At 39.8% G+C, this 27309-nt stretch overlaps 3 protein-coding genes across 7 annotated transcripts in view; 1 reads left to right on the top strand and 2 right to left on the bottom strand.

Moving 5' to 3' along the window:
* ANKS1A (ankyrin repeat and sterile alpha motif domain containing 1A) overlaps positions 1-10201 on the bottom strand; it is a 176518-nt gene extending 166317 nt beyond the window's left edge. Inside the window, 2 exon segments of the mRNA XM_032462880.1 lie at positions 9881-9987; positions 9989-10201. Coding sequence (XP_032318771.1) covers positions 9881-9987; positions 9989-10084 — 203 coding nt within the window. The 5' untranslated portion in view covers positions 10085-10201.
* Positions 10202-11471: 1270 nt separating this feature from the next.
* On the top strand, positions 11472-17648 carry TAF11 (TATA-box binding protein associated factor 11). Its single transcript, XM_006180482.3, has 5 exons — positions 11472-11732; positions 14327-14475; positions 15661-15748; positions 16105-16201; positions 16885-17648. The coding sequence occupies exons 1-5, from the start codon at positions 11568-11570 to the stop codon at positions 17013-17015; spliced, it is 630 nt and encodes a 209-aa protein (XP_006180544.1). The 5' UTR covers positions 11472-11567; the 3' UTR covers positions 17016-17648.
* Positions 17649-18166: 518 nt separating this feature from the next.
* UHRF1BP1 (UHRF1 binding protein 1) overlaps positions 18167-27309 on the bottom strand; it is a 56049-nt gene continuing 46906 nt past the window's right edge. For all 5 annotated transcript variants that reach the window (XM_032462875.1, XM_032462878.1, XM_032462876.1 and 2 more), the window contains 6 exons: positions 26370-26524; positions 26105-26285; positions 24142-24404; positions 23594-23702; positions 23360-23466; positions 18167-22958 (listed from right to left, as the gene is read on the bottom strand). In XM_032462875.1, the coding sequence (XP_032318766.1) occupies positions 22833-22958; positions 23360-23466; positions 23594-23702; positions 24142-24404; positions 26105-26285; positions 26370-26524 (941 nt within the window). In that variant the 3' untranslated portion in view covers positions 18167-22832. The remainder of the gene's footprint in view (positions 22959-23359; positions 23467-23593; positions 23703-24141; positions 24405-26104; positions 26286-26369; positions 26525-27309) is intronic.

The raw sequence follows: 27309 nt of genomic DNA, 5'->3' as shown, positions 1-27309 counted from the left end.
AATGGGAGCTGCTTTTCCAGTCACAGTAAAGGAAAAGGCTGTTCTCCATACATCCTGTTGCTTCTAGTCATCACTGGCAGGGATAAGTGCGAGGTGTAACCATGACAAAGGATGGACCCCACTATGTGGAGGCAGAGCCACAGCCTCAGTCTTGCAAGAAGTAAGCACCATTCAACTCAACAGTGCTAAATCGGCACAATGAAGCTGCAGTGTCTTAAGACACATTTTCCTTATTCAGTAAATGAAGTCCAATATACTTCTTCTCTTACTTTTATTTTCATTTTTCATCTTAACTAATGACCATGCTCTTTAAAGAAACTGAAAGTCCAACATGAAAGTGCTGTGAAGTCAGTCAGTATGATGGAGCTGGATGCTGTCACTGCCTAATAGAGGCCAAGATCTCTCTGAAGTAGAACCCTGACTGTCATAACAACTGTCAAAAAGAAAAACAAATAAGTGGTTCCATGTGCTGCTTTTATCACTTTTAAATTGATTCTACAGATGTAGCATTTGTACGGCTGGTCAATGGGGGAGCCTAAGCCAAAGCAGAAGGACCCCGACCCAGACATCCCACCCCAAATCCAAACACATAAAACCAATGGATAAAATTTAACAAAAGAAATGCTTTCATAATATAGTTGAGCTCCAAACCAAGAAAAGAAAATATACAGATGGCAGAACAGGAACTCAAAATCAGACCTATGAGTAGGAGCTCTGAATGCAATAACTCAGAAATCAATAATAAGGAGACAGAAACCTATGCTTAGTATATTTAATCAAAGACAATTCATCTGACTCTTCCACGTTTATGTAAAAAGTACGACCCTATGCAACATGTTCGGAGTAACATGAGACTGAATAAGTAACAACTCAGCTTGACACATCTAAATTTGTAGCTAGAGCCACCCCATAAAGCTGGTGGGAAAACACCATTTTAAGTGGATCTTTCATAATTATAATCTAAAGAAATTTGGTTGCTTAGGTCCCTAGAGTATCTTTTAGAAAGTAGGTTTCTAACCAATAGGGCCATGTATGGCCAGCAGGAAAGTTAAAAAAAAAAAAAAAAAAAAAAAAAAGACTAGAAACCAACTGAACTAATCTATAGTCTGAAAGATTAAAATGCTTGATTTGCAAATGACCGGATGAAACAGCACAAACTGCGGGACTCTGAGTAGAAAGAGTACTCAATTAAAATACACAAATACACACAATGCCACTTCATTACAAACCAATTCAACTGCTTTCATAGTAAAGTAAAATTGGCAAAGTCTAAATGCCTCAGAGCACATTTTAAAAGGGTTATTATTGAAGCACAAACATGTTTACATGTATGAGTTCATAATGATTATTCACAAGAAACTCATTGGACACCTCTGAAGACTACTAGGAAACCAACTTGATCTGAAAACTGGTAAATAAGGAGAGAGAACCAAGCATTTAAACCATCTTTCCTGCACAAACTGTACCTCAGGGTAACCAAGTAGTTGATAACATGAGGTTTCTCTATAAAGTTTCTCTAAAAAGCATTCCAGTTAATAACTGAAGAAGGTAAAATAGAAATGAAAATATCACCACTTTGCTAACTCTTAATTAAATCATGGATCTGGACTGTGAACGTCAATGGCTACCAACATCACAAAAAAGAAGACTAAACAGAAGGATGCACATAACATCCTCTAGGAAGAAATCCTGCCAGGCAATTTAAACCTGAAGCAGCCCAAGTCTCTAGATCTGATTTCCAGCTTATAGGACATACAGGGGACAGATGAATATGCTGAATGATACCTCAGAGATGCAGTCAGCAAAACCAAGACTGTGGGAAGTTGGGCAAATGACCTTTTATCTTCAACAAAGTGGAATGAAAAAAATGACAGATATTAAATCCATAGATTTAAAAAGATTTATGTGACAGACCAAGCAAAAGCAATGTATGGACCTTGTTTGAACACAGATTTGAATAAAATGTAAAATATAAAATAAAATATTTGACCACATGGAAAATTTGAACTCTGACTGAACATTTGATGGTTTTAAGGAATTGCCATTTTTAGGTGTGATAATGGTATTGTGAATATTTTTTTAAAGAGTCCTTATCTTTTAGAGATACATACTTGAATAATGTGATATACAGGTTTTCTTCAAAATAATTGAGTTGGGGAGGGAGGGAATGATAAAAAGAAACAAAATTAGCCATAAGCTGGTAACTATTTTATGGGTACTTAAGGTACACAAGGATTCATTATATTATTCTCTAGACTTCTGTATGTTTGAAATTTCCATAACAAAAGCTAGAACAACAAAAGACAAAAACAAAATGGTTTCTGTTTCATCCTGCTTGGAGAATATTGCTCCACAAATCTGTATTATTAATGACCCTCCTCTAAACATTTTGCCTCTGAAGAAGGACCCAAGAGGCCCCAATCTGACTATTAAAAGCCCTGTATCTGCACAAAGGTAACTTCTTAAATATAAGCAGCATTTAGCAGCCATAGATCAGTATATTATTTTCCAATCAGAAGGACCCAGGAGATGTAAGGGGCCTTGGAATTATTCAAGAGTCCTCAAATCCAACTACACATGTCATTTTTGCAATGGTTGAATACTCAAGTTACATCAACTATCCTACTGAGTATATAAAACGTTATAAGCACATACATACACAAAAACTTATCTACAACAGCGTACATCACAGTGCTATTCCAACAGCAGAAAACTAAAAACAAACTCATGTCCAATGGCAAGGAATGGATTAAACAAATTACAGTTCATACACACTATGGAATTTCACATACCCATTTAAAAGGAGGTTGAAAATAGAAAATGATAGGAAAATGTTCACAATATATTAAGTGGAAATTTGAGACAAAAGATGTACAGAATAACGTCACTTCTGTTTGGAAAAAAAAATGCTGAATAGAGAAAAAACCAAAGTATGTACACCAAAATTACAAGAGAATTTCTTTAGGTGGTGGAAGTATAGATGATTTTATTGTCTTCTTTATGCTTTTACTTGTCCAGCAGTTTTTCTATAATAAAGGCAGAAGTCTATAATTCCGTATCTACAATTCAGAAATCCAAAGGGTTCTGGAAATACACTTTCGAAAGTTAGTGGCAAAGTCGTTCAGGTGTAAAACCTGACCTAGACTGATGTGAAGCTGTTTCATATTTATTCCATTTAGTGTGAATATTAACAGGTTTTACTCCAAAAACATAACGTTTCAGGGTGTTGCCCCAGGTCCCACCAGGGGCTCAGTACTACCCTCCAACAACCCCAAAACTCTGGATTCTAAACCCCAAGATTTCAGACAAGAGATTGTGAACTCTGCCACCATTACCAACTTTTAGGCTTTTTAAAATGAGACTCATATTTGAAAATGTTGGGAAACTCCGCTATCAATTATTACGAATTTTTAAATAGGAACATCAATTTTTTAAAAAGTCCGTAACAAACAGGATTATCATTCCAGGTTCATCAAAGGTGGTAAGCACTGGGCTCCCACCAGATGACAGAAGCAGCCCACACGTGCCAGGCATTACGCATCTTACATACCTTAGCTCACGGGATGCTGCTTCAGGAGGTAGGTACTAATCTAGGCCTATTACACATATAAAGACACAAATGCTCAGAGAGGTTATATAACTTGCCTAAGTCACAAGGCAGAGTTGGGTCAGAGCCTGAGCCTTGGCCGCCATGCTAAATTCTCACCAGTTAAATTCTGCTCCCTGGATCATCTCCCCGGTTTTTAATAGTGGTAATAACATCACAAGTAGAACAGAGACAACTGGCTTGTTTTAAAAACTCTTTTGATTTGTAAATTAAATAAACTTGATCTACAAATTACTGAGAAAGAATAAATACGAAGCCATACCATATAATTTCTAGTATTACTACTATTAACTCCAACCACACCAAAGTTATTTGAAGATGTTTTATGAATGTAACAATATAATTTTCTATACCACAAAAAATCTGCCAGTAATCTTTTGGAAATCAGTGTGGGGAACATTTTCTGAGGGCTCTCCAGAAAAGACTCAGTTTCTGCCCACAAGAGAACCTGACATTTCCAAGAACAAACTCTCTACTGTCTACTTTTGGGGTTTCCTTGGTGTCTCTGGGCTATAACACCCAGTAATTTACTTTCCCTACTGAAGACTAGGGCAGAAATAGCCTTAACTTCCTTTTGCAAACCAAAATTCACAGCTGTTTGAGGTGAGCAAACCAAGAGGGATGGGGGTGGGGAAAGAACCTTCTGAAGGGATTTTTCTGGCCAAGGATGCAACTTTCACTGGGATCATAACCTCCCAGGACAAGTGAACAAGCTGGAGCTGACTGGATACAAACCAAATTCTTCACAAGATAGTTTCAGTGTTTCCTGTCTCTAATTTTTGCAACTAAGACAGTAAAAACTGAACTTCAATGGGAGAATTCAGGAAAAGGGAGATCCCTGATTTACCAAACTTCTGTTAAATTATCTTGTACTACAAGTAGATGCCTTGCTCAGTTTAAGACTAGGCATTCTCTAGATCTTTCGATATGAAGTAATCACACGGAAGTCATTTCCAGGCATGCTACCTTTTTTGTTTTGTTTTAACAGGGGAACCACATTCTACTTTAGAGAAAGCAAAAATGTGCAGCAATTCCAAAGTAAAAGAAAAGGACTGTCATCCCAATAAAATTATACTTAAAGAAGTATCTTAAAAAGTTTTTTAAAAACTATTTTTAATGAATTAATGAGGTTTTGTGGAAGATCCAGAAAACTGCTATCCTAATAAATAGCTGTGTTTTGTTTTGTTGTTTCATTTTTGCGTTCTCTTAGAAGAGCAGGTACTTAGATCAGATAAATCCATGAATTCCTGCTTCCAAGCCCTCCCACTCTACAATTCTTACATGGTCAGTGTTGCTTTCTTCCTCAGGATGTTAAAATCACCTTGCTCAAACAGTCACGTTCAAAAGAAATCTGGCACAATAGGAGGACAAAAGTAAAAGGGTCAGCATGAGAAAAAGCTGTCATCTCATTATAATTTCCAAGCTACAGATCCATTCTGGGGGGGTGAAGAGAGGCCATTTCAATCGAATGGTTAGAGTAATTATTTTTTTTTTAGTCTGAAGTCCTTAAGTAAGTATCAGGAATGAGTCTTCAGACTGATCTTAAACAATGAATAACTTTGTCATATATTCTGACATTTGGGGAGAACCTGTTATTGTCCCCTAAATGGGGTCCATTTTTCAAAACTTCATTCTCCATTCCTTATTTCAGAACCTTTTCATATCTGTGGGAAACTCGTGACTGTTTTTGGATAGTCTCCCCCTGCCCACAGCAGGGTAAAATCTGGTTTACAGCCACATTTATTGCTACTGTCTATAAATTTCCAGACTTCTCCAGCAAGCCTCTTTGGCTTCTTTTCTTACTGTTCTCACGCTTAAGGTATCAGGTCTAGAACTCTCCTAGATCATGACACAATCTACTCCTCAGCTCCAGCCTTTGGTCTAGTTTCTCTGTGCTTCTGAACCCTGAGGAGTGCATTTCACTTCTCGTCATTTACATACATTCACATTCACACAAATCAGGTATTCAGCTCATAATTCATTTTATAGTTTTAAGCTAATATTTGATATTTTCTTTTAACATTTCCTTTCCTCAGAACTTTTTGCCCCTTACTTGGTAGAATTCACTTTTAACTCAAATCTTACTGTATTATCACACAGAAGTTGCTTTTCTGAAAATCAGTAGTTTCACTATAACCATAAACATGTCAAACTCCCCATTAAGTGAGAATTTGAGTGCCCACTATGTGCCCAGAGCTGAAAAATACCATGAGTTTTTTTTTAAGTTTAGTACAGTGCCTGTCCCAAGCTACAGAGTAAAAACATGCATCCATTCAAATCCATGCTATTCTAGAATCTCTGTAGGACTAGGCATTTAGGTTAACTATGCCTTCTAGATCATCTATTGCTTGTCCTCTGAAGCAACAAAAATTATACCTGAATCATTTTGGATAGAAAACTAAAATGTTTTTTGTACTTTCATTAACAAGCTATACTGAACATAATTTAATCTTTGACTGGCTAAGAGTCAAAAAAACAGCTATTACAGCACTAAACTATAGTACAATGAGGTCTTGGGCCTAAGCGGGTGTGTAAGGATGCACACATCTGTGTTAATAGTCTTGAATTACTGAGGGTGGCAAAAATTCTGCTAGACTTTAACCACTTTTCCTGTCCCTCACTTTTCAGTCTGTCACACAATCATGCTACTATAAATGTACTGTATTGGGAGAGGTACTAATTTTGATAGGGCACCTACTATGTGCCAGGTCTGAGATAAACTCTACAGTGTGTCTAACAATTGGCCTGGCACAAAGGAGATGATGGGTAAGCGTTTAGTGAGTGAACGTCATTAACATGCCTGCCTGAGCAGGGCCTCTCCCTAATTGACTGCTTCCAATCTGCACCGGCTTGGAAAACAGATTTCAAGTGTGAAAGAATAACATTTAAAACATGTCTCAAATGAACTTACCTACAAAACAGACTCACAGACATAGTGAACAAACTTATGGTTACCAGTGGGTAAAGGGAGGTGGGAAGGGATAAATGAGGAATTCAAAAATTGCACCTCTTGGGGAGTGATAGAAATGTTAGCTATCTTGAGTGTGGTAGTGGTTTCATTGGTGTATACATCTATCAAAGTTCATCAAATTGTACATCTGAAATATGTGTAGTTTACTGTACAGGAACCATACCACCATAAGGTGTTTAAAAAAATAAATAAAAACAACAACAAAAATGTGTCTGCCATGGTACTCTGCCCACAGCAGATATGGCAAAATTGTACATGCTGAACTAAACCGAGGAAGCCTAGCAGTGAGCACTTACAATGTGCCAGAAAACTGTGGGAAGTTTCTCACACTCATCACCTAAGATAACACCTCTAAGGCAAATAATATTATCCCCATTTCACAGATGCAGAAATTGAGGCTCAAAGTGGTTGAGTAATTTGTAGAATATCAAGCAGCTACTCATTGGTGGCAGTGGAATGTGAATCCAGGCAGTCTGACTTCAGAACAAGTGGTCTTAACAAGCATCATACTATATATACTACCTCTGAATAAATGTATAGTAAATAAGTGACAGTCAAAAGGGATAACAGCTTTTTCCCCCCATTAGAAGTCTTCTTTGCTGACTTTCTGATTCTCAGGTATGTTCTCAATTGGCGAGGGTGACTATAAATTGTGAAAAATAGGCAAGCAAAGTATGAGCTGAAGAGCTACTGCAGATAATGGGTTCCAAACAAGCAGAAGGCTGGGAGATCTGCGTGTATTAGGGTGATTAGGGAGGGCTTTAAGAAGTTAAGACCTAAGTCCAAGCAGAATAAGAGAAAGGGATGGGGTGAGAGAGGAGGCATTTTGTAGCTTAGGAATAAGCACAAAGCCTTTGTGGAATGAGGGGGTAGGAGGGGTCATAAACAGATGAGTGGACAAACACACATGTGGTCTGGAACATTTATATTCACTGCAGCTGTAAGCTCCTATTCCTGACTGCTTTACTTGGTTACTTAAAACAGCTGGACAAACATAGGTTGCAACTGGCAATACTAATGGGCCAAAGCTAAAGCCATGATTCTACAGTTCTCATTAAATAACCCAGGATCCCTGAGGTTGGGAGTATGGGCACAGGGGACCTACCCTCTACTATTTCCAAACCTAAAAAGGGAGGACATGCTGACCTAGGGATTATCTAAATGCATGGTCTCATTTTCGTCAAAATCTTTCACTAGTTGAACCAGAGTCACCTCTAATTAATGACATACCTAGTGTAACTAGTGCCTGCAGATCCTCCCTGCCCCTAGGAGTCAGAGGGAAGAGAGGCTAGGGCAACTCTCATGCCATCCACCATCGCTACAATAGATACAGGAGCAAGTCAGAAGGTATCAGATCTCTTACACAAGGGAATGGAGATACCATTCACACTTTATGACAGAGACTAGGCATATCAGCATGAGGCCCAGAGTGAAAAAATATTGTGCTCAACAAAGATTCTCTAGTCTTACTTAACTACAAGGCAGCTAAATCCTCAGCAAAATTTCAACAGCTTCTGAGCAAGAGAACTAAGAATAACTTGAAGGCAGGAGATATGTGAAAGTTTCTCACTTCAGCAGGACATACTGTAGGTTACAGTATCTTTGGCAAACTCCAAATGCTACAGCATTCACCTCATTAGAGAAAGGCACCTTCAAACTTGTATGGTCTTTCTCTCGTCTCTCAGGCATCACAAGTGCAGAAATATAAAAGTAATCCAGTTAAGAGTCAAAACCCAATTCGTGCATTCAAAGTACATTTACTGAACGTCTCTGTCTGGCACTGATATAGGAACTAGTAATATAAACATAAGAAAGACTAAGACACTCTGAAAGATGGAAGTAAGCCCACCCATTATTATTTCCTTTTATCACACCCAACCACTCAAGGGTCTAGGCAGAGTGTTCTTTTAGTAACCCACTAACACCAAATAAGTATCCTTTCCCACTTCTGTGCCCCTGATCATGGTGTGCCCACCTGGAACACTATCACAGAACTTCACCTACCCAAATCCTCAGGTCCTTCAAAGTCAGCTGAAGTCCCCCTCCTCCTGAAAGCCCTGATCTCCATCTCATCCCAAAGTGATATCTCATTTTTCTGAACTACTAACAGTAAGTACCACCATCAGTTCATGTAGAAATGTATCATTCTCTAATTGATACTTTTATTTATTCAACAAACCCTGAGTACAATGTGACAGCATTAGTTCTCGTGGCTGGAGAAATTGCCCCAAATGGTACTAGTTTTTGCCTCCCCAAAATAACTCGCTGGAAGAGTTCTTTTCTCATACTGTTCTTTAAAATCTTCTGTAGACACCTGGGTTTGCACTCAGTGCTTAATATCTAACAATTTGTTAGAGCCTTGGGCTCCTTTGGTCCAAGCTCACGCAAATCGAAGTTACATAAACTAATGGGGAACAAAAACAAACACAGCCATTTCTAAATGAACTTCCACTTCTTAAAAACCTCAAAGAACAAGGAAGGAAAAGAAAACAGGCTATGAAAGTGCTGCTGAAACAACACATTTTACTCACACTGACAAAGCACCTCCAATCCCCTCTCCAAGCCACACAAATGTGACCTTTTTCTCTCAATCCTTACAGTTCCAGATTCAAGTGTTCATTTTAACAGACCTTGGAAAAGTTTAAAGTACCCTTCAGTTTCCTAAACAAGCCTTTCAATAGCTTTATTTTTTGATGAATCCTGCATATGCCACTTAACAGACTAATCCAATGAGGTTTACTACAAGGCACCAGAATTTAAGCTTCAAGCACAAAAGGGGCTCAAATAACACTCTGAATGTGATAAACCCAGAGGAAATTTTAATATAAACAACAAAAGCCACGTCCCGCAGAGCCCTGTAGAAGGTTCCAAGTTCCCAAAAGAAGGGAATCAAGAGAATTTCTTCCAGGGGAACCCTGAGATTCTGCAAGGCGTGGGAGTTTCTGCAGGAGATGAGGGAGATTTAAAATACACATTTTTTTGCTCTAAAGTGGTTTGAAATACAACAGCTGGCACCCGACAGCGGGCGAGGGTGAAGCCGGGCTGTACCATGCGGCGGAGGCTGCCACCTGGGCACTCCCACCATTCTTCTCAGCCGGGTCAGGACGCGAGACCGGGAGAGCCCGAAGCCGCGCGGACCCGCACCGGCGCCCCTTGCCCCTTGGGCCGCCTGCTCTCGCCCCGGGACACGAGCAAACCCACCCCACTTGGGTCTCCGGAGCCACGACCTCTCTGGGGACCTACGAAACGGGAAGGGGAAAGGGGGTCTCCAGGCGGCTGCCCGGCCCCGGAGCATTACTCACCTGAGCAGACTGGAGAGGGGATGGCTCGAGGAGCCGAGACCGCCGCCGCCACTGCTGCTGCCCCCGGAGCCGCCGCCGCCGCCGCCGCCGCCGCCCGCCGCCGCCCCCGAAGCCTGAGGAGAGCCGCTTCCCGGACAGCAGCTTCTCCACGGCCGGGAGGTGCCCCGTGCGGGCCGCCTCCAGCAGCTCCTGCTCCTTCCCCATCCCCAGGGCCGCCGCCCCCCAGACCCCACTACCGGGGCCGCTGCGGAGCCTGTACCGGCTCCCAAACTTTCCGTCTCCGGGCAACGCACCCCCCAAACCAGCCGGGGACACCACCCCCCTCCCCCCCGCCTTTTCTCCCCAGGAGCGCGTCACTTCCGGGATCTGGCGTCACGCGTCACCGCGCCCCGCCCCCTTGTTCACCTAGCTGGGCGGGGCTCGGCGGGCGGGTGCAGGTGGCTGTGGTTTGCGCAAAGTGGACTCAGCTGCGCCGAAATAGGCCTCCCAGGGCATGAGGAGAGCGTCACGTGGTCACCCGCTGTACGAGTAGAAGGAAACAAATGCGGTACACCTGTACGCGCCTCTCAACGTGCACTTCTTCCCCAAAGGTTCTGGGAGCCCACAGGGCAGGAAATACGGTAATTCATCCAAGCAGTGTAGAAACAAAGAGAGAAATATGGTAACGCGCACCTACATTTCCAAGTCAGTTCTTTCTGGACGCAGAAATCAAACATGTAATGGGTGTGGGAACCTAATGATACAGAGGTGAATAAAATGCCCCCCTCTGTACCTCTATGAGGGAAAAGAGGAAATTTTTCAAGTAGAAATATCTCCACTTCATGCTCCCAACCGCTAAAATAGATGATTAAAGCGAAACATTCAAAGGAAAGACTTCCCTCCCAGTTGGATGTGTTTCTTCTTACTTTGATGACATTAACCGAACTGATTAAAAGTCAGTTGGTGAAGACAAAAAAAAAGTCAATTGGTGAATCCGACGCCAATCTTGAGTACTGGTGAATTGGGGAAATCATTCAGTTGGGTAGAAACTATGCCTGTTTTGTTTCTGGTACTAGCGATGTTCCTGGCTCGAAGTAGGCGCTCAATAGTTGTGGAGTTATTATTGAATTGGATAAATTCTGTTCAAGCTATATGACTTTTTTTTTTAAGGTGCGTGAGGAACAGAAGAGAAATGCTGGCAATTCCATGTAAACACAGGCCAGCGGTCTCTGTCCAAATGAACTGTACGAAGTTGAGTCCTGGTCTGAGTTTACCCGGTAGCCGTGTCCCACGACAAGGGGGTGCAGCGCAACTGAGTTTTCTCCTGTCCCCAAACTTTACTCTGAGGAAAGTGGATTATGAATGAAGTTAACTAATATTGTGTCTTTAGAAAGACCGAAAGGAAAAAGAAACCCTTCAGTAAACAACGCAGCTCTCCCTTACAAATCCTAGTTTCCCAGAGTGGAAAATCCACAAACTGAATTCCGTAACCTCAATTTTCCCTCTCCCCACCGCCATCAAATCAGAATTAACACGGAGCCCTGAAATCCTCTACGAGCGCCTCTAAATGACCCCTCCGAGGAGTGGTACGGGTGATGTCATCGCAGCGCGACGACAGGAAGTAAACTCCTGGGCTGCAGTGCTGCGTGAGGTCCCGAGCTCCTGAGTCTGACAGCGCCACGATCTCCTCTCCCTTCTTTTCGCCGCGATGGATAATGCCTGCGAGTCTCCCACTGAAAAAGGTGGAGAGACAGGGGAGTCAGATGAGACGGCAGCTGCTCCCGGGGTTCCCGGGGTTACTGATATGGACGGAATCCCGGAGGAAACTGACGGAGATGGGGACTTGAAAGAAGCCGCAGCAGAAGAAGGCGAGGTAGGAAGAAATGTGTCAATGAGGCCAGAGGCGTTGTGTCACAGGCTGCTCGTCGGGCTTCTTGGTTGGTCCTCCCAAGCTAAGATTCTCGAACTCACCATGACTCCCTTTAGATCTGCAATCGTGTCGCGCAGAGTTTGGGGACGGGGTTGGGGGGCGGTAGGCTACAAAACCTTAGTGCAGGTTCGGTTCCAGAGACCCAACCGCTGGCTCGATATTTTTATTCCCTGCCTAAGGGCGCTAAAATTACTTATAAGGGATTTTCAATAGCCTCCTGGTTTTCCTGGTGAGGAAATTGGAGTCGGTGCTACACTGAGGATTAGGGCAAGAGCTAGGACCCAGGGTCCCTAGTACCCCTTTTACCGCAATATAGTTTTTTAAAATGTGTTGCTTAAGCATAACTTTGTCATTATAGGCTGCAGAGTCGTTAAAGGGACACTTTGAGGTAGTTACTAATTTAGTCACGTTCTTACCCTCTTGAAATACTTAACTGCTACCAGTGACCTGGGCGCTAATGTCCAAGGGTCTGTATGGCATAAACACACCAAACCTATCGAATGTGTCACCCCAAGAGCATCAGTGAGCATCAGTCAGGAGACCAGAATTTCAGCATTCTGTGGGTTCCATTTCTAAAGGTAGAATCTTGGGGTCTTAGAGCTATAATTCCTATATGAGTTTAAGTGTGAGATTATGGGGGAAGACATTGGATTAAATGGAAACAGCCTTTCAAAGCATAAAGTTGCATAGAAATAAAGTTAAGAACTTTTAGAAAAAGAAAAATGTGACAAAACTATTTTAAGAAGGAATCTTTAAAAGAGATTTCAAGTACAGAAAGTATTTGAATAATAATCAGCTTAGTCCAGTGAAGAGCTTTACATACAGAAATTTGCACCCAGCAGAAAATTGAACAATTTTTGATGCTTCTGAAACACTTTAAGAAATTGATCATATATCAGACCACAAATAAAAACATGAATTCTTAAAAGTAGAAATCATAACAGGCCACATCCTGTTAGTACAGTGCAATAAAACCTGAAATTAAAAAAATAAAAGGCTTCTCCCACTCCAACTCCTGGACATTTTTAACTATTTTCAAAATAGCCCTGGGATTAAAGAAATTCACAGAGAGAACGCTACATCAAATCCCATGGAATTTGACCAAAACTTTATTTAAAGAAAACTTTGTAACCTTATGTATTTTTTATTAACAAGAGATATTGAAAATAAGCACCCAACTCAAGAAACCAGAAGAAGAACAAAATAAACCAGAAGAATGTAGGAACAAGGAGTTAATAAGAATAAAAGTAGAGACTAATGAATTAGTGCTTTAAAAACATAAACAATAAAATTAAGACCTGGTTATTTAAAATGTAAATATACAACAATATGAAATAAGAAAGGGCTATAGGCACTGACATGGAGATCTTTAAGCTATAAAAAAATTTAATGTTCAAATTTAGACCAAGTGCTTTTGAAAATTTAAGAAAATTGGCTCTTTTTAAGAATAATATAAATTACCAAAATTGAAGCACAAAGAGGTTAGAAAATTTGTTTAAATTAGTAACTAGAGAAGAAGTTGAAAAGACTGATAAAGATTTATTACTTTACTCTTACCCACCACTCATATTCCTGTATGAGTTTAAATGTAAGTTCCTCTTTAAGGAAAAGAGAAATTAAATCCCATTAATGAGATATATTGTATCCTTAGATTCTGTATTAAGTTAGAATTTTGATTTGTTTTGTTGTTTTTAAACATCTAGCATAAGTAAAATAATGTTAAATGTTTATATGATGAGAAATAAAAAATGAGACAAACCGATCTTCAAAAAGTTCTCATTCTAGCGATAGGAAATAAATATTTGCATGATATAATAGAATTGAAAGATAGGGAAAAAGATCCCTAAATGGGGGAGAAGCTCACTTTAAAATTCCAAATTCAAAGAAACACTATTTTAATAAGGTACCCCCTTTTTAGTATTCTTTCCACATGGAATCATCTATAGATTTAGAGGAAGAAGAGCTGGCTGGATGAAAAGGACTTTGCTGACATCCCCACATCAGGAGAGGTGGGCTCAGGGAGAGAGTGGTTTTCATGATCCTTGGCATTTTATTGCCCTTGTAAATAAATACTGGAACTATGATCATAGCTAACCTGGAAAACTGGATTATTGGGCAGGTTTTCTTTTCACAGCTGGACTAAAAACTGCTTTTTTTTAAAATTGAAGTATAATTGATTTACAATGTTGTATTAGTTTCTGGTATACAGCAAAGTGATTCAGTTATACACACATGTATTCTTTTTCATATTCTTTTCTGTTACAGGGTTGTTTCAAGATATTGAATATAGTTCCCTATGCTATACAGTAGGAACTTGTTGTTTATCTATTTTATATATAGTAGTTTGTATCTGCTATAAACTTCTTTATATCTTACACTGGTATATCTTACACTTGATGGTACAGCCTATGCCTGGAACCAAAAAAACTACAGAAATAAATGGATTTATTGTGTTGTCATGAATATGGTATCTTCTTACCTTGCCCAAGTCTGGAAAGTAGGCCAAACATAGAACGGGGTTTCTTTTGTCTTCTCAGCTCAAGAGTCAGGATATCTCAGATTTAACAGCTGTTGAAAGGGAAGACTCATCATTACTTACTCCTGCAGCCAAAAAGCTGAAAATAGATACCAAAGAAAAGAAAGAGAAGAAGCAGAAAGTGGATGAAGATGAGATTCAAAAGATGCAGTAAGTCACTTTCTGATCTTTCCCCTTTCAAGGCTCTAACTTGACCACACAAAGTTAATACATTTTTCTTCACCTTAAAAACATTTTTTTCTTTTTTTAAACTCAAAAGAAAATAAAGCAATTAATACATTATGTTACATTATAGAAAATATACATTTTTAAAAGTATCACCTTACCACCAAAATAAACACTGTTAATATTTTAATGTATATTATTCTCCAAGATACTTTCTTTACATATACTTATAAATAAAATTAAATTAAAAATTCCAAAGATGTTAAATACTGTTTGTAACCTATTTTCCACATTATATACAGTGAGTGTTTTCCATGTCCATAATTATACATCTAGGTCATAATTTTCTTTAAAATGGAAATAGCTTCATTATGTTTTCTGATTGTAAAATAATATGGGTTCATTGCAAATAATTCAGAAATAAAGAAAAAAATAGAAGAAAAAATTACCCACAGTCCCACCACCCAGAGTTTACATGTATAGCTAAATATTTTCACATCAGTAAATATGCCCATAAATCATCATTTTTAATGGCCACATTATATTCCATTAGATGGATGAACTATAATTTAACCAATCCCTGTAGTTGTTTTGATTTTTTTTCTTGTGACAACATTATAATGAACATTAAGTTTTTTCCTCTATATTTATTGGCCATTGGGATTTTTGTATATTTCCTGTTCATTTCCTTTGCTCATTTTCTAAAATTGGTATGGCCATCTTTTAATTTATTTGAAAAATTTAAATATATATTAACAGTATTAACCCTTTTCCATATAGTTTACATTTTCCCCCTAGTCTATTAATGTTGGAAACTACTAGTTGAATATAAATTTATATATTAAATTTTTACCATCAACATGAAGTGTAGTAAGGTAGTGTAATGGGGAGAGCGAGCCTCATGCTGAAAACATAATCTATAGAGTGTGATTCCATGACCCAACACTGTTGTTTTTGTTCTTAATGTTAAGTAAGAAAGGAACTTGTGTTTCACTTATTGTCAGCTTCCTTAAGGGTAGAAATCCTTGTCTTCATACCTTGTAAGCACTAAGCCTAATACTATTGACCCCTTGAAAAATTCATTTTCTAAATGTCTGAAACTTGCCTTTAATAATGTATCTTAAGTATCCATTCTTGCAAGTGAACTTAATTACCTGAATCTTTGTCTAGAATCCTGGTTTCTTCTTTTTCTGAGGAGCAGCTGAACCGTTATGAAATGTATCGCCGGTCAGCTTTCCCTAAGGCAGCCATTAAAAGGGTAAGGATGGATTACCACACTTCATTTCCATCAGCTGTGAGAACTGAACTAGACTCAAGAGCTATATCTATTGGCATTTTGAAGTGAGATGTTAGGCAAGTTTGGTGGATCATTTAAGTGGGAAAATAAAAATAACATGCCCCTCAAAAATCTGACTAGTCATAGTTTTGTATTCTAGGGATAGAGTCTCAACAAACAGGATAGACCATTATATACCTGAATCCTTGTTTTAATAGTCTCAATTTCAGCATCTGGCCTTTAGTGAACTCTTTTTCAGTGCAGAGCTCTCGTGTGTACTATGTTCCAAAGCCAGTCCTTGACTACCTTAATCACAGAGTCTTTGTCCTTCTTTCAAGCTGATCCAGTCCATCACTGGCACCTCTGTGTCTCAGAATGTTGTTATCGCTATGTCTGGTATTTCCAAAGTTTTCGTCGGGGAGGTGGTAGAAGAAGGTGAGTGGTTTTGGTCTAAATACTGGATTGAACCTGTGGTGGTCTGATTTCCAAGAATATCTATGCTGAGGGACTTATTAAAGCACCAGTGATAGTTTCCATTTACACTAGATAGAAGTTGACCAAAGCAGGAGCCTTGTATTTAGGAGAGCATGACCATTATTCCTTGAAAGTTTCAATACTGGGAGGCCTGGAAGCATCTATGAAATCTCCCTTCCTTATTCCTGTCCTTAGCTCAGGGTGACAGAAGCAGGCTTTGTATTTTTCTCCAATAAACTTTGCTCATTTCTGCTGCCAAAAGTAAAGATACATGAAAAGCAGTTGCTGGGGCTGACCAGTGTGGTCTGATAGGTAGTTGTCCCTGATGTTATGACCCCCGGGAACTGCCCTCTTGTCCATCAAGTAAAGAACCTGGGTGCTGTCCATTGCTAATTGCTAGCTGGTGAAATGTTTGTCTTTTTTTTTTTTAAGAAGATATGTTTTAAACTGTTGCCTATGATAAAGCCTGATATGGGATATTATGCTAAAGCTAACATGATACATTTTACAGCATTCTCTTAAGAAGGGAACATGTCTTGGTTTATTTCTTTAGGCAAGATTTAATGAGAATTACAGGACTCAAAAGGATTGTGATTAATAAGCTCTTGTGTGATAATGAAACTTTCTCCTTGCCCTCTGTTTAGCACTGGATGTGTGTGAGAAGTGGGGAGAAGTGCCACCGCTACAACCCAAACACATGAGGGAGGCTGTTCGGAGGTTAAAGTCAAAGGGGCAAATTCCCAACTCGAAGCACAAAAAAATCATCTTCTTCTAGACCAAAGTCCAGAAGGGCCTGAAGGAAGAAGTACTGGTTCCAGACTCCCTATTGCATGAGACTTTGTGCAGTGGTGCTTTAGTATCTCAGTCCTCCAAGGATTCCATGATTTTAATATCTTTCTCAAAACTCTAATATTCATTACACCTAAAAGAAGGCATGCAGCCTGTTTCATACTTGCCTTGACTAATTATTGGGGCCTCTGAAGGCATTTTACCATTCATTACTGGCTGGTTGAAAGAAGAGAGGTACATGGGCCTTAAGCATCTTCTGGACAGAGGAGCTGCTGTCAGAAAGAAAACCTTTCCCAGAAGGTTTGATGGTTTCACGTTGAAGCCTGAAGTTGCGGTGACTTAGGTTGTTTCATACAGCTGGTTTTAAGTAAATGAAACCACCAGAAACTTTTGACTTGTGATACTCTACCATGAAGGACATGGTGATAGCAGGAGTGGTGGAATAGTTTGTCCCTGTAAACAGTTAAGATTCTTCTATGAATTTTGGTGAGTGATCATTAAACTGTTTTACAACATGTCCTATGTGTATTCATTTTCTGTCTAGCTGGTTGGAATGGAAAGAAGCTCATCGTTCTTTTTTGGTGTCAGAATAAAACTGGTTTTGACTTTTTTGTGAAAATTTGAGTCTTCCCATTTTCTACTAGAACCATTAAAATTGTATATCATAGATTGTCATTCTAAGTGAAGTAAGCCAGAAAGAAAGAAAAATACCATATGATATCACTTATATGTGGAATCTAAAGAAGAGACAAATGAACTTATTTACAAAACAGAAACAGACATAGAAAACAAACTTATGGTTACCAGGGTGGGAAGGGATAAATTGGGAGTTGGAGATGTGCAGATACTAACTACCATATATAAAACAGATAAACAAGTTTATACTATGTAGCACAGCAAACTGTATTCAATATCTTATAGTGACCTAGAATGAAAAAGAATACGAAAATGAATATATGTATATACATGCATGATCGAAACATGCTGTACGTTAGAAATTGACACAATATTGTAAACTAACTATACTTCAATAAAAAATAGAAAAAATTTTTCTCATAAAAGAGTACTTAAAAACAATGTAAAATGTTTTGTTTCAGGTATGTTTCAGATCCCTATAAACAGATATAACAGAGCCAATACTGCTTAATAAGTTTAATTTGCTTTTTTCAGGTGGTTCACAGAACCAATACACTCAAGGTTTGATTAGATATTGCAACATTAAAATTTCCCAATACTGACCAGTATTCCAGTTCATCAGATACATTCTCATTGTTTTCCTCAAATAGAGGGGAATGGAGTGACCTTTTATTGACAGTGATTAGCAGTAATAAGGCTACTGTATATAACTGGCAATCCCCAAGAATTCTTTCCTCTCTATCATTCAGTGTCATAGGGAGAGGGATTTTGAAGCTGTTCTCTTTTGAAGCTTTCCTGAGCATGTCTTAGTAAAGATTCCAATTCTGTTTAGCACCCTGAGTGGGGGAAACAGCTTGGACACACAAAGTTGGACAAATCTGGCTTTTAGTATCTTACATTAAAATGCATGGCTTTAAACGTGTACATAGCCAATGGAGAAGACACTTCAGTGGGGCATTCCACAAAGAAACGCTGTAAGACTCAGGCTAAATCTTGACCAAAAACTAGTAAACTAAAGAAAAAAAAATTCTCAGATCTAAGAGGAAGCTTTTTCGACTGGGTATAGGAACTACACCTACTGCAGTTTGAGATACTGGATAAGGCTGAAATTTACAAATAACATGGAGGGAAGTTCACATCACAAGTCCAGCCACTTAGCAAAGCCTCACAGTTTAGGGTTATCCAAGAGTGTTCCCCCTGGTATCTGCTGTAAGAGATGGAGAAAATAATCCTCATTCAACAACAGCTACTATCTACACCTACCCAGAGGTGAATGGGAATATTCCTATTCTAGCAGAAGGTATGGAAAGATCCATCATCCTGGAAAGGACAGTACATCACACCAGAATCTCGAAACACTTCATAATGACTATGGTAAATCAGAAGGCAATGACACAGCTTTTGTAGTCTCAGATAAGGAGATGTCATCCTACCAGCTTGTGCAGCAATGTTGTTTCCATAGTTTTGTGATATTACTATAACTGATTTTAGAAGTTTAGGCAAGTGTTAAATTAAAAACAAAAAAAAAAAAAAAAAAACCTTAGTTTAAAGATTTGGAATGGAAATTTCCCAAATGACTATGTTCAAACTATCATCTTTCCACTACCCCCTAAACTTGCCTAAGGAGGAACTAAATGGGTTAAATGGAAGCATTAAGTTACAGGTACCTGAAGGGTGGTTTATCCGTTGTATATTCCATATGCAGGAACCACTCCTTTCAGAACCATGAAAAGGTGTACATAAAGGTTGAGCCCCATGGCAAAATGAGGGTCATATTAAATATATAGCAAAAAGCAGCCATCATGAGAGCCATCCACTCCTGTCTAAAGTCTAAGAAACTAGGTGAATTATTCCAGTGAATTGAAAACACAATTTGAGATGGATAGCCACCTCTGCAACTCAGCTAAGAGATTTAAATCAGTCCATATGCACTAAAGCATGTCTCCAGTACCTCATGTAAACAGGAAATCTAGACAATCACAGATGATACGTAGTTGTCAATGCTTCACAGCTGAAATGGTGATGTGCAGTGGCTGAAGTCTTTTGAGGAATAGTGGTGCTATCACTCCAGACATTTTCTTGAGGTATTGTTATTTCTTGTTCAGAGTCTTAGAGCTCCAAGGCAGAAATCGTAAGCAGTTCAAAGGAGCTGACACTATTTGTTCTTTCCATCTTTTTCCTTTACGTTTATCCTGAGGAATACCAACAAGGTCATATTTCTTCATTATGAAAAAGCCTGCCTTCCCCCAATGAATAGGAGTATGAAGTTATACAAGATGATTTTTACTAAAATTCCATGGGACAATGACCTCTACCACATTTCCTGAGGGAGGACTTCCAGACACAATGGCCAAATCTGTCACATAGGGGAATTCAAATTCAAGGGCTCCATTTGTCATGTGGACAAGAGCTCCAGATTGCCCAGAAACCTGACTGAGCTCTGGTCATTAAAGGGGTTAGCCTCAGTGCTTGCCAGATTTGTTTCTGTTGCCTCTCACCAAGCATAAGCTTAAGGTGAAGGAATACCAAGCAATGCCTATTAGACATTTTCTCTGCATGGAGGGGTAATGGTGGGTCGGAGAGGAGAGGAAGGGGAGAGAATCAGAATGTGATTTTAGACTAATTCAGGTGAACCTAAGGTTGAATAATTTTATTTTCTAGATACAGATCTCCCTCCTCCCCCTCTAAGAACATTAGAAATGCCGTACTTGAGATGAACCAGTGATCCTTTTTTCTTCATCATTCTGCCTTTGAAGAAACCTAAAGGGGGGTCTGTGGAGGGATGCAGTTACCCTCCCCTTTGTATATCACCAAACAGCCCTCATTTTCTGTAATTCTTTTTGGAAGCCATTTATACAAGGATTCCTCTTAAACCTGCACTCATAAAGTTTCTGCCAACACTACTCCTTGAACAATGAGCTCCAGAAGTTTCTGATTTGCCAAGAGAAGTGCTTTCTTTTACCTTAGTCTATGAGGTAGAACCCTAGAGCCAGTATTTTGGGACTTGAAGAACATATCTCACTCTTGACTGAATATTTGATCTAACACAACCCTCAGCTTTCGTCTTTCCAGAACTGGAGCCAACATTTTAAAGATGTATCCTCATGCGGAAGTACCTTCACTCCCTGATAATTTTTGCTGTTCTCTGGACCTTTCCTCCCTTCACCTGTATTTCGTAAGCAGAAATGCACAGATAATTTAAGACATTATCGTGGCCTTGTGTGAGGTGCTGTTTTCTGTGTTGGCTCTATGTGACCTTCCTGATCATGCAGGTGGGCGTTTGGCCACAGCAGCACACTGACTCCTCCTCCTTCTCAGCAGTGCTTAAGTTTCTTTCCTGAGTTCTAACAGAGCTCACTGCCTCATTGGTTGCTGAATCTTCCACTAAGTGCATTACTTCACACTTACCTACACCAAACCTCACCTGTCACTTTCCTGAGTATTCACAGCCTGGTTTGTGCATCTTCTGCGATTTTCCATTTTTCCTTTTTTTTAATCTCTTCTGACTTATCTTTCACTGCCTAGAAGTAGTGACATTTGATTGCATTGTAATACTTTCAGGTTATTTATAAAAATCTTAAATAAGGTTAAACCAAACATCAACCCATCTGTTACACTGTTAACAATCTCTCTAGAAAGATGTTTACTCTTAAGTCTCTAAGTTGTTTCCTAAGCATGATAGATACACCCATAATCTCATAGTAATTGGTAATTTTAAATTGCCTTAGTGGTGAACCATGACAAAAATTCTTCAAAAGTCTGAGCAAATTAGATCTTATTCCCTCTTGGATGCATGTTTCTTCTTATCCTCAAAAACTAGAATATACAAGTCAGGCATGATTTCCTATAAAGGAAACCATTTTATCTTTCCTTCAATAGGTCATGTGTGATTAAGACTTTAGTGACACAACTAAATCACTATTTTACCATCTTGCCAATTCAAGGTGAGTCAGCTGATGAACTTCTGTCCAATCAACACATCTTGAAGTATATCACCGAGCAGTATGGACGAAGATAAGAGTGTTGCGGAAGAATCAGGTAGAAAATAGAGAGGGGGAAATAGCTCTTTTATCAGGCAGAGGCAAAACCTAGTCAGGTTGAAGGGGTTTTTTCCTTTTTTTTCTTTTTTTACTTAAGTCAAAATAACATGATTTTTAAAAGCCACAGTGATAGAGGGGTGTGAGAGGCAACAGGCTAAGATGTTTATATCACAGTTTAAAACACATTTTCAGCTCCCAAACCACAGAGGGCTAACAAGAGTGCTGGTAGAAAGTCATAGTGCAGACGATGCAGAGGTGCGAGGGACCCTGGGAGACAGAGGAAATGACCTGTGAGGTGCAGCTGTGGAAGACACAGGACTCAGCAGGCAACAGGGGCTCAGAAGCAAGCTCCACTAGCGATCCCTACCACATCATGCCTTCAACCTAGCTCAGAGTAAACATCTTTTCCTTGATTTAAATTTCAAACAAATTGCATTACAGAAGGGAAAGGTGATACCACTGAGCCACAATTGCTGTTTACTTCCTACCTCAGCATCACAATAATGAAAGTATCACAGAAAGGAACCTTAACCGTGAAAAACCTGATTGTAGTATCAGCCAAGATGACATGAGTTTGGTTTCCTTTCCAAAAAAGGCAGAATCCACGTCTCACTTATTCCTGTGCCTCTCCTGACTCCCGCCTTGCTGGCTATTTTCTGTTCCACTCTACTTCCGTGGCTGAAGCTCAGGCCTAGGACTTTTCAGATCCACCTCAGGAAGCTCTGGGACATAGAATCTTTGGTGGCTCTGTGGGTGACTGAGATGGGTACTTTGCCTTGTTCACACAGGTTGTGGAGGAAGCAAATGTCTCTTCCATGAATCCAGGAGATGAAATGGCCCTACAGTGTCGAGAAGATTCCACCTAGTGTGCAGAGGGCCAAAAGGCTTTATACAGGCAAGACACGATGCTTGAGCCACGCACAAAGCTGCCCCCAATCTCCTGGAACATGGTCGTGCTTTGCCCTGTCTTCCATCCAAGTCAGAACAGCTAGTAGAAAGGACCCTGCAAGGAGTGAGTTGAGCATCCTTAGCTGACTTGTCCAACACTGGATGGTGCCTGTCACAGGTGGTACAATTGCTGGTGATCTCCTCCTCTCTCCTTGGCACAGATGGCTGAGCCACTGCTGTCAGAGCTCAAAGAGGGGGTTATATTTCCTAATCTCCTGAAGAAGTTTTTCTTTATCCTGGTTAGCATGAACCAATGCTTCTTTAGCTTCTATAAGTTCCTTTTGTAGGGTAGGCAGTTCTTTCACCTGACAAACAATAAAATTCACAATTAATGAATAAAGTAACACAATTTGCAAAAACATCTAGTAAGGGAACAAGGAGGAACAATTCAAGCAGAAAAATCCACAAGGTTGGTCAATCAAGAGAACCCAAGTAGATCTTTTCTAAGAGCCTAATACCCTCTTCAGAGTTCATCAGTTACAGGGGCAGCAACAGGTGAAAGATACGATCAGAAAGCATTCACCTCTAGCTCCTGACTTACATCCCCTGTTCAGCACTTCTACAAGCTGCTGCTAGGTGACAGGAGCCCAGACCACCCAGCTGCACGCAGCACAAGCAACCTTTTCAGCCCTCTAGGTTTTACCAGCTTCTGTGAGTATAGCCCCCAAGGGTTTATGGGAAAGATACCGTTCAGTTAGGTCCTCACCTGCGGACCAAAAGCCTCCCCTGTGGGCACCAGAAACACCTGTTCTTTTGGGGGCTGCCTCTTCTCACTTTTAAGTCTTTCAGCTGATGGTCTGTCCTGAGCAGCAGCTGGAATAAAACGGAAAGGTTCTAAATGACAAACTGCTGGCAACATGCAGACAATTCCTAGTTGTCACCTGTTCCCTTACAGGAGAAAAAAGGCAGAGAAGCCAGGACACTGGCAAGCCCAACTCACCGCCTAAGTGGAACACACCATCATCACTCCGCTTCAGCACAACATGCTCCATGGCCAGAGTGATGGGGATAGGGCCTGGAGATGTCGGATAGATGGGAGGGATATCATCCTGCAGGAAAAAGGGAAACCATATGATGCCCCTAGCCAGCTCAGAGCAACTTAGGGAACAAGCCATGCTTGTACCATTGAGCTTGAAGCATTTTTATATCATTGTTTACCCATACATTCTTTCAAGGTGTGAGAGGCGTTCCTGAGTCTCTCCCATTCTAGAGATGGTGAAACTGAGGATCAGATAACCTGATGGGCTTGCAGTCATGCTGCATGCCAAAGGTTAGGGATAGAGATAAGTTCTCCTCACCTGAACCCAGGATTTGTTGCCAGCAATACTCATTTATGTGCTACTATAACATTGACAAAGAATGCAAATATGCATTTCCTCATTTGATCCTCACCATATTTTACAGTGACAAGAGAAGAGGTTAACAGCTGTCACTGCCAGAATTCCTTGCCTGACAAAGTCTAGGGTAAAATCCAATAGTCCCTCTCACCTTGAGAGTGATCCTGGAGTTCAGAAGCTCAATCTGCATGGGAACTACCACCGGGATCACCTCATCCTCCAAGAAGGGCCCCAGGCCATTGAGCACCGAAGTGAGCAGCTCAAGGTCACAGCTTTGAAGCAAGATATGTAGGAAGCCATTCTTTATGGCCAGTGGGGAATGAACAGCTGCACCAGGCCCCACCTCAAAGCGAAGGCCCACAGCTGGCCTGATGCGGTCAGTCCTCAAAGTTGAGGATTCCTGAAAGCTTGTACCTTTAAGAAGAAAGACAGAAGGAAAAGATATTAATTAATTACCTGCCAGTGACTATTCTAAGCACTAAATATATATTTAATATTCATAATGACCCTGTGCCAGAAATATTATCATTCCCATCTTCTAAGGCAGAACTAAGGCACAGAGAATAACTTGCCCAAGTTACACAACTTCTAAGTAGCAAGGACAGGATCTGCACACAGGCAGCCCAACTGCAAAGACCATAGGTTTGGCTCCTTTGCTATAATGCCTCTCATGGCAGTCCAAGGACCAATAAAAAGCTGGTCTTGCTATGAATCAGAGGCACTGGGCTATGGTCAAGGGAAAGCTCTTAAAACAGAGGATCCTCAGCTCTGCTAAATTTGAACATCTCTTCCTTTCTCCAAGTCTTGGTCTTCTCATCTCTCTCTGACAAAGCCAAGCAGGATCTATGTTGATTTCCTCAAAACTCCCTAAAGAATGATCTCAGGTGTAGCCAAGGATATGAAACAACTTACATACCTATATAACTGCAAATTGGTACCACCATTCTGGAAAACAAATTGGCATTATGTAGTAAGATTAAAGCTATATCTACCCTAAGGACCTAGAAATCATAGCCTCAGGAATATAAACCTGGAGAAATTCTCCAACATACACATCAGGAGACATGTACAAGGATGGGTATTTCAAGACAGCCCTATTGAAACAGGAAAAAACCTGGAAACAACCCAAATGTCTGTTCAGAATAGACCAAAGAAATAAATAGAGTAACGGGTACAGGGATATTTTGGGGGTGATGGTGATGGTCACAGAACTCTATAAAGCTTACTAAAATTTATCAAATTGCTTACTTACAATAAGTGAATTTCATAGCTGCAAATTATACTTCATTAAGGCAGTTTTTTAAAAAGCAAAAAGTGGTATATTTCTATAACAGAATATTAGACAGTAGTGAAAATGAATGAATGATAGCTAACTCAACAACCTAGAAGAATCTGAAGAATATCATGGGACTTGAAAGAAGCAAATCACGAAAGAATACAAACTATAATTCCATTTAGAAAAACTTGAAAACCTGCAAAGCTAAATAATACATTGATACAAACACATGTGGAAGAATTGTAAAGCAAGAGAATGATAAATACAAAATTCAGGATAGTGATTCCCTATAAAAGGAGAGAGGCAAGAGGAAGGTTCAGGAGAGGGGCTCCCAGGGACTTCAAAGTTAATGGTACTATTTTATTTATTAAAGTAGGTAGTGAGTATGTGGGTTCATTGTATTGTTATTATTTTATATACTTTTTATATATTTTATAATTATTTTTTATTATCTATTCAATATTTTAAAAAATAATTTTTTAAAACAAAGCATATAGCATAAGCCCAGGTTTTCCTGTCATCTTTTAAAGTATAAATGATAACTCACATCAAAGGACTGAATCAGAAGTTCCCTGATTAGGTATAACCTGACGTTAACAGCCTCAAAGAACTGGACACTGTCCTCATGTGTAAGCTTAAGAGCACCTGGGAAGTGAGGATGGAGAAAAGCCTACTGAGTACAAAGCCCCAGAAAGAGCTCTGGGAAGAAGGTTTCATTGGAGTTCTTCTCCTTAATGGCTGCTGGAGAGAAGGGCCAAGGACTTGGCACTAGGGTAGCTGCCCTTGAAGCACAGTGACAGGAACAAGTTAAGCTATGGCTACCCCAGAAAAATCCCACCTGCTCTCCTGGAAGGGCCACCATCTTCACCCGGGCACTGTCCATGCAGGAACTGCCAGAGTCTCACGGTACCCAGCTGCTGGAGGGCCAGCTCCTCTCCTTGCAGGGCCACAGTCACATCCTCGCCACGTACTTCAATCCCCAAAGATACTTTGTTCACCTTCAGAACCAGAACTGAGACCTGTAAAGGTAGATTCTCTGAGTTGAGTCCCACGCTTCCAGCCTAGGGCCTACCCTCTGCACAGAAGAAAGAAGAGCAGCTGACCAGGTGAAGACTGAGGTCTTTCCCACTGGGTGAGACTGAACTGTTGGCCTCTGGTGACCCCTGGCCATAACTATCCACAACAGGGCTCCCTTGAACATCAGCATTGTCTAAGGCATTTGGAAGAGATCCTGATGGAAGACATTCTGGACCAGATTCTGCATAAGAAAGATAACAAAAGAGTTTGGAAGTCAAAAAATTCTATTCAAATCCAATCTCTAAAAACAGTGACAATTGTAAGAGTAAAACAAAACATTTATGACACTTATGAGACAACTAGAAATTTGAAGACTACTAGATAGTTTATGAATTTAGGGAATTATTGTTAATTTTTTAAAATGTGATAGTGGTATTTAGTCACATAAAAAAAGTCTGTAAATTGAAGCAACCCAAGTGTCCATGGACAGATGAATGGTTAAACAAAATGTGGTATAAACATACAATAAATATTTAGCCTTAAAAAGGAAGGAAATTCTGACACATGCTACAACATAAATGAACCTTGAGGACATTATGCTAAACGAAACAAGCCAGACACAAAAGGACATATACTGTATAATTCCATTTACATGAGAGACCTAAGTGGTCAAATTCATAGAGACAGAAAGTAGAATGATGGTTGCCAGGGGCTAGTGGAAGAAAGAATGAGGAATTATTGTTTAATGGGTACAGAGTTTCAGTTTTGAAAGATGAAAAGAGTTCTGGAGTTGGAAAGTGGTGATGATTGCACAATGATCTGAAAGTACTAAATGCCACTAAATTATAGTTAAAATGGTCAAGGTGGTAAATTTTGTGTTATGTGTATTTTACCATAACTTTAAAATATTTTTAATATTTAAAAAATCTATTATCTAGAGATGTATAATAAAAATACTTACAGATAAAATTATATGTTTGGGATTTGCTTCAAAATAGTATGGGGGGAAGGAAAGTGGGTAGAAGA

Source organism: Camelus ferus, chromosome 20 (assembly GCF_009834535.1).
Source record: "Camelus ferus isolate YT-003-E chromosome 20, BCGSAC_Cfer_1.0, whole genome shotgun sequence".
In the NCBI taxonomy this organism is placed as follows: Eukaryota; Metazoa; Chordata; class Mammalia; order Artiodactyla; family Camelidae; genus Camelus; species Camelus ferus.
This window is presented reverse-complemented; position numbering and strand designations above follow the sequence as displayed.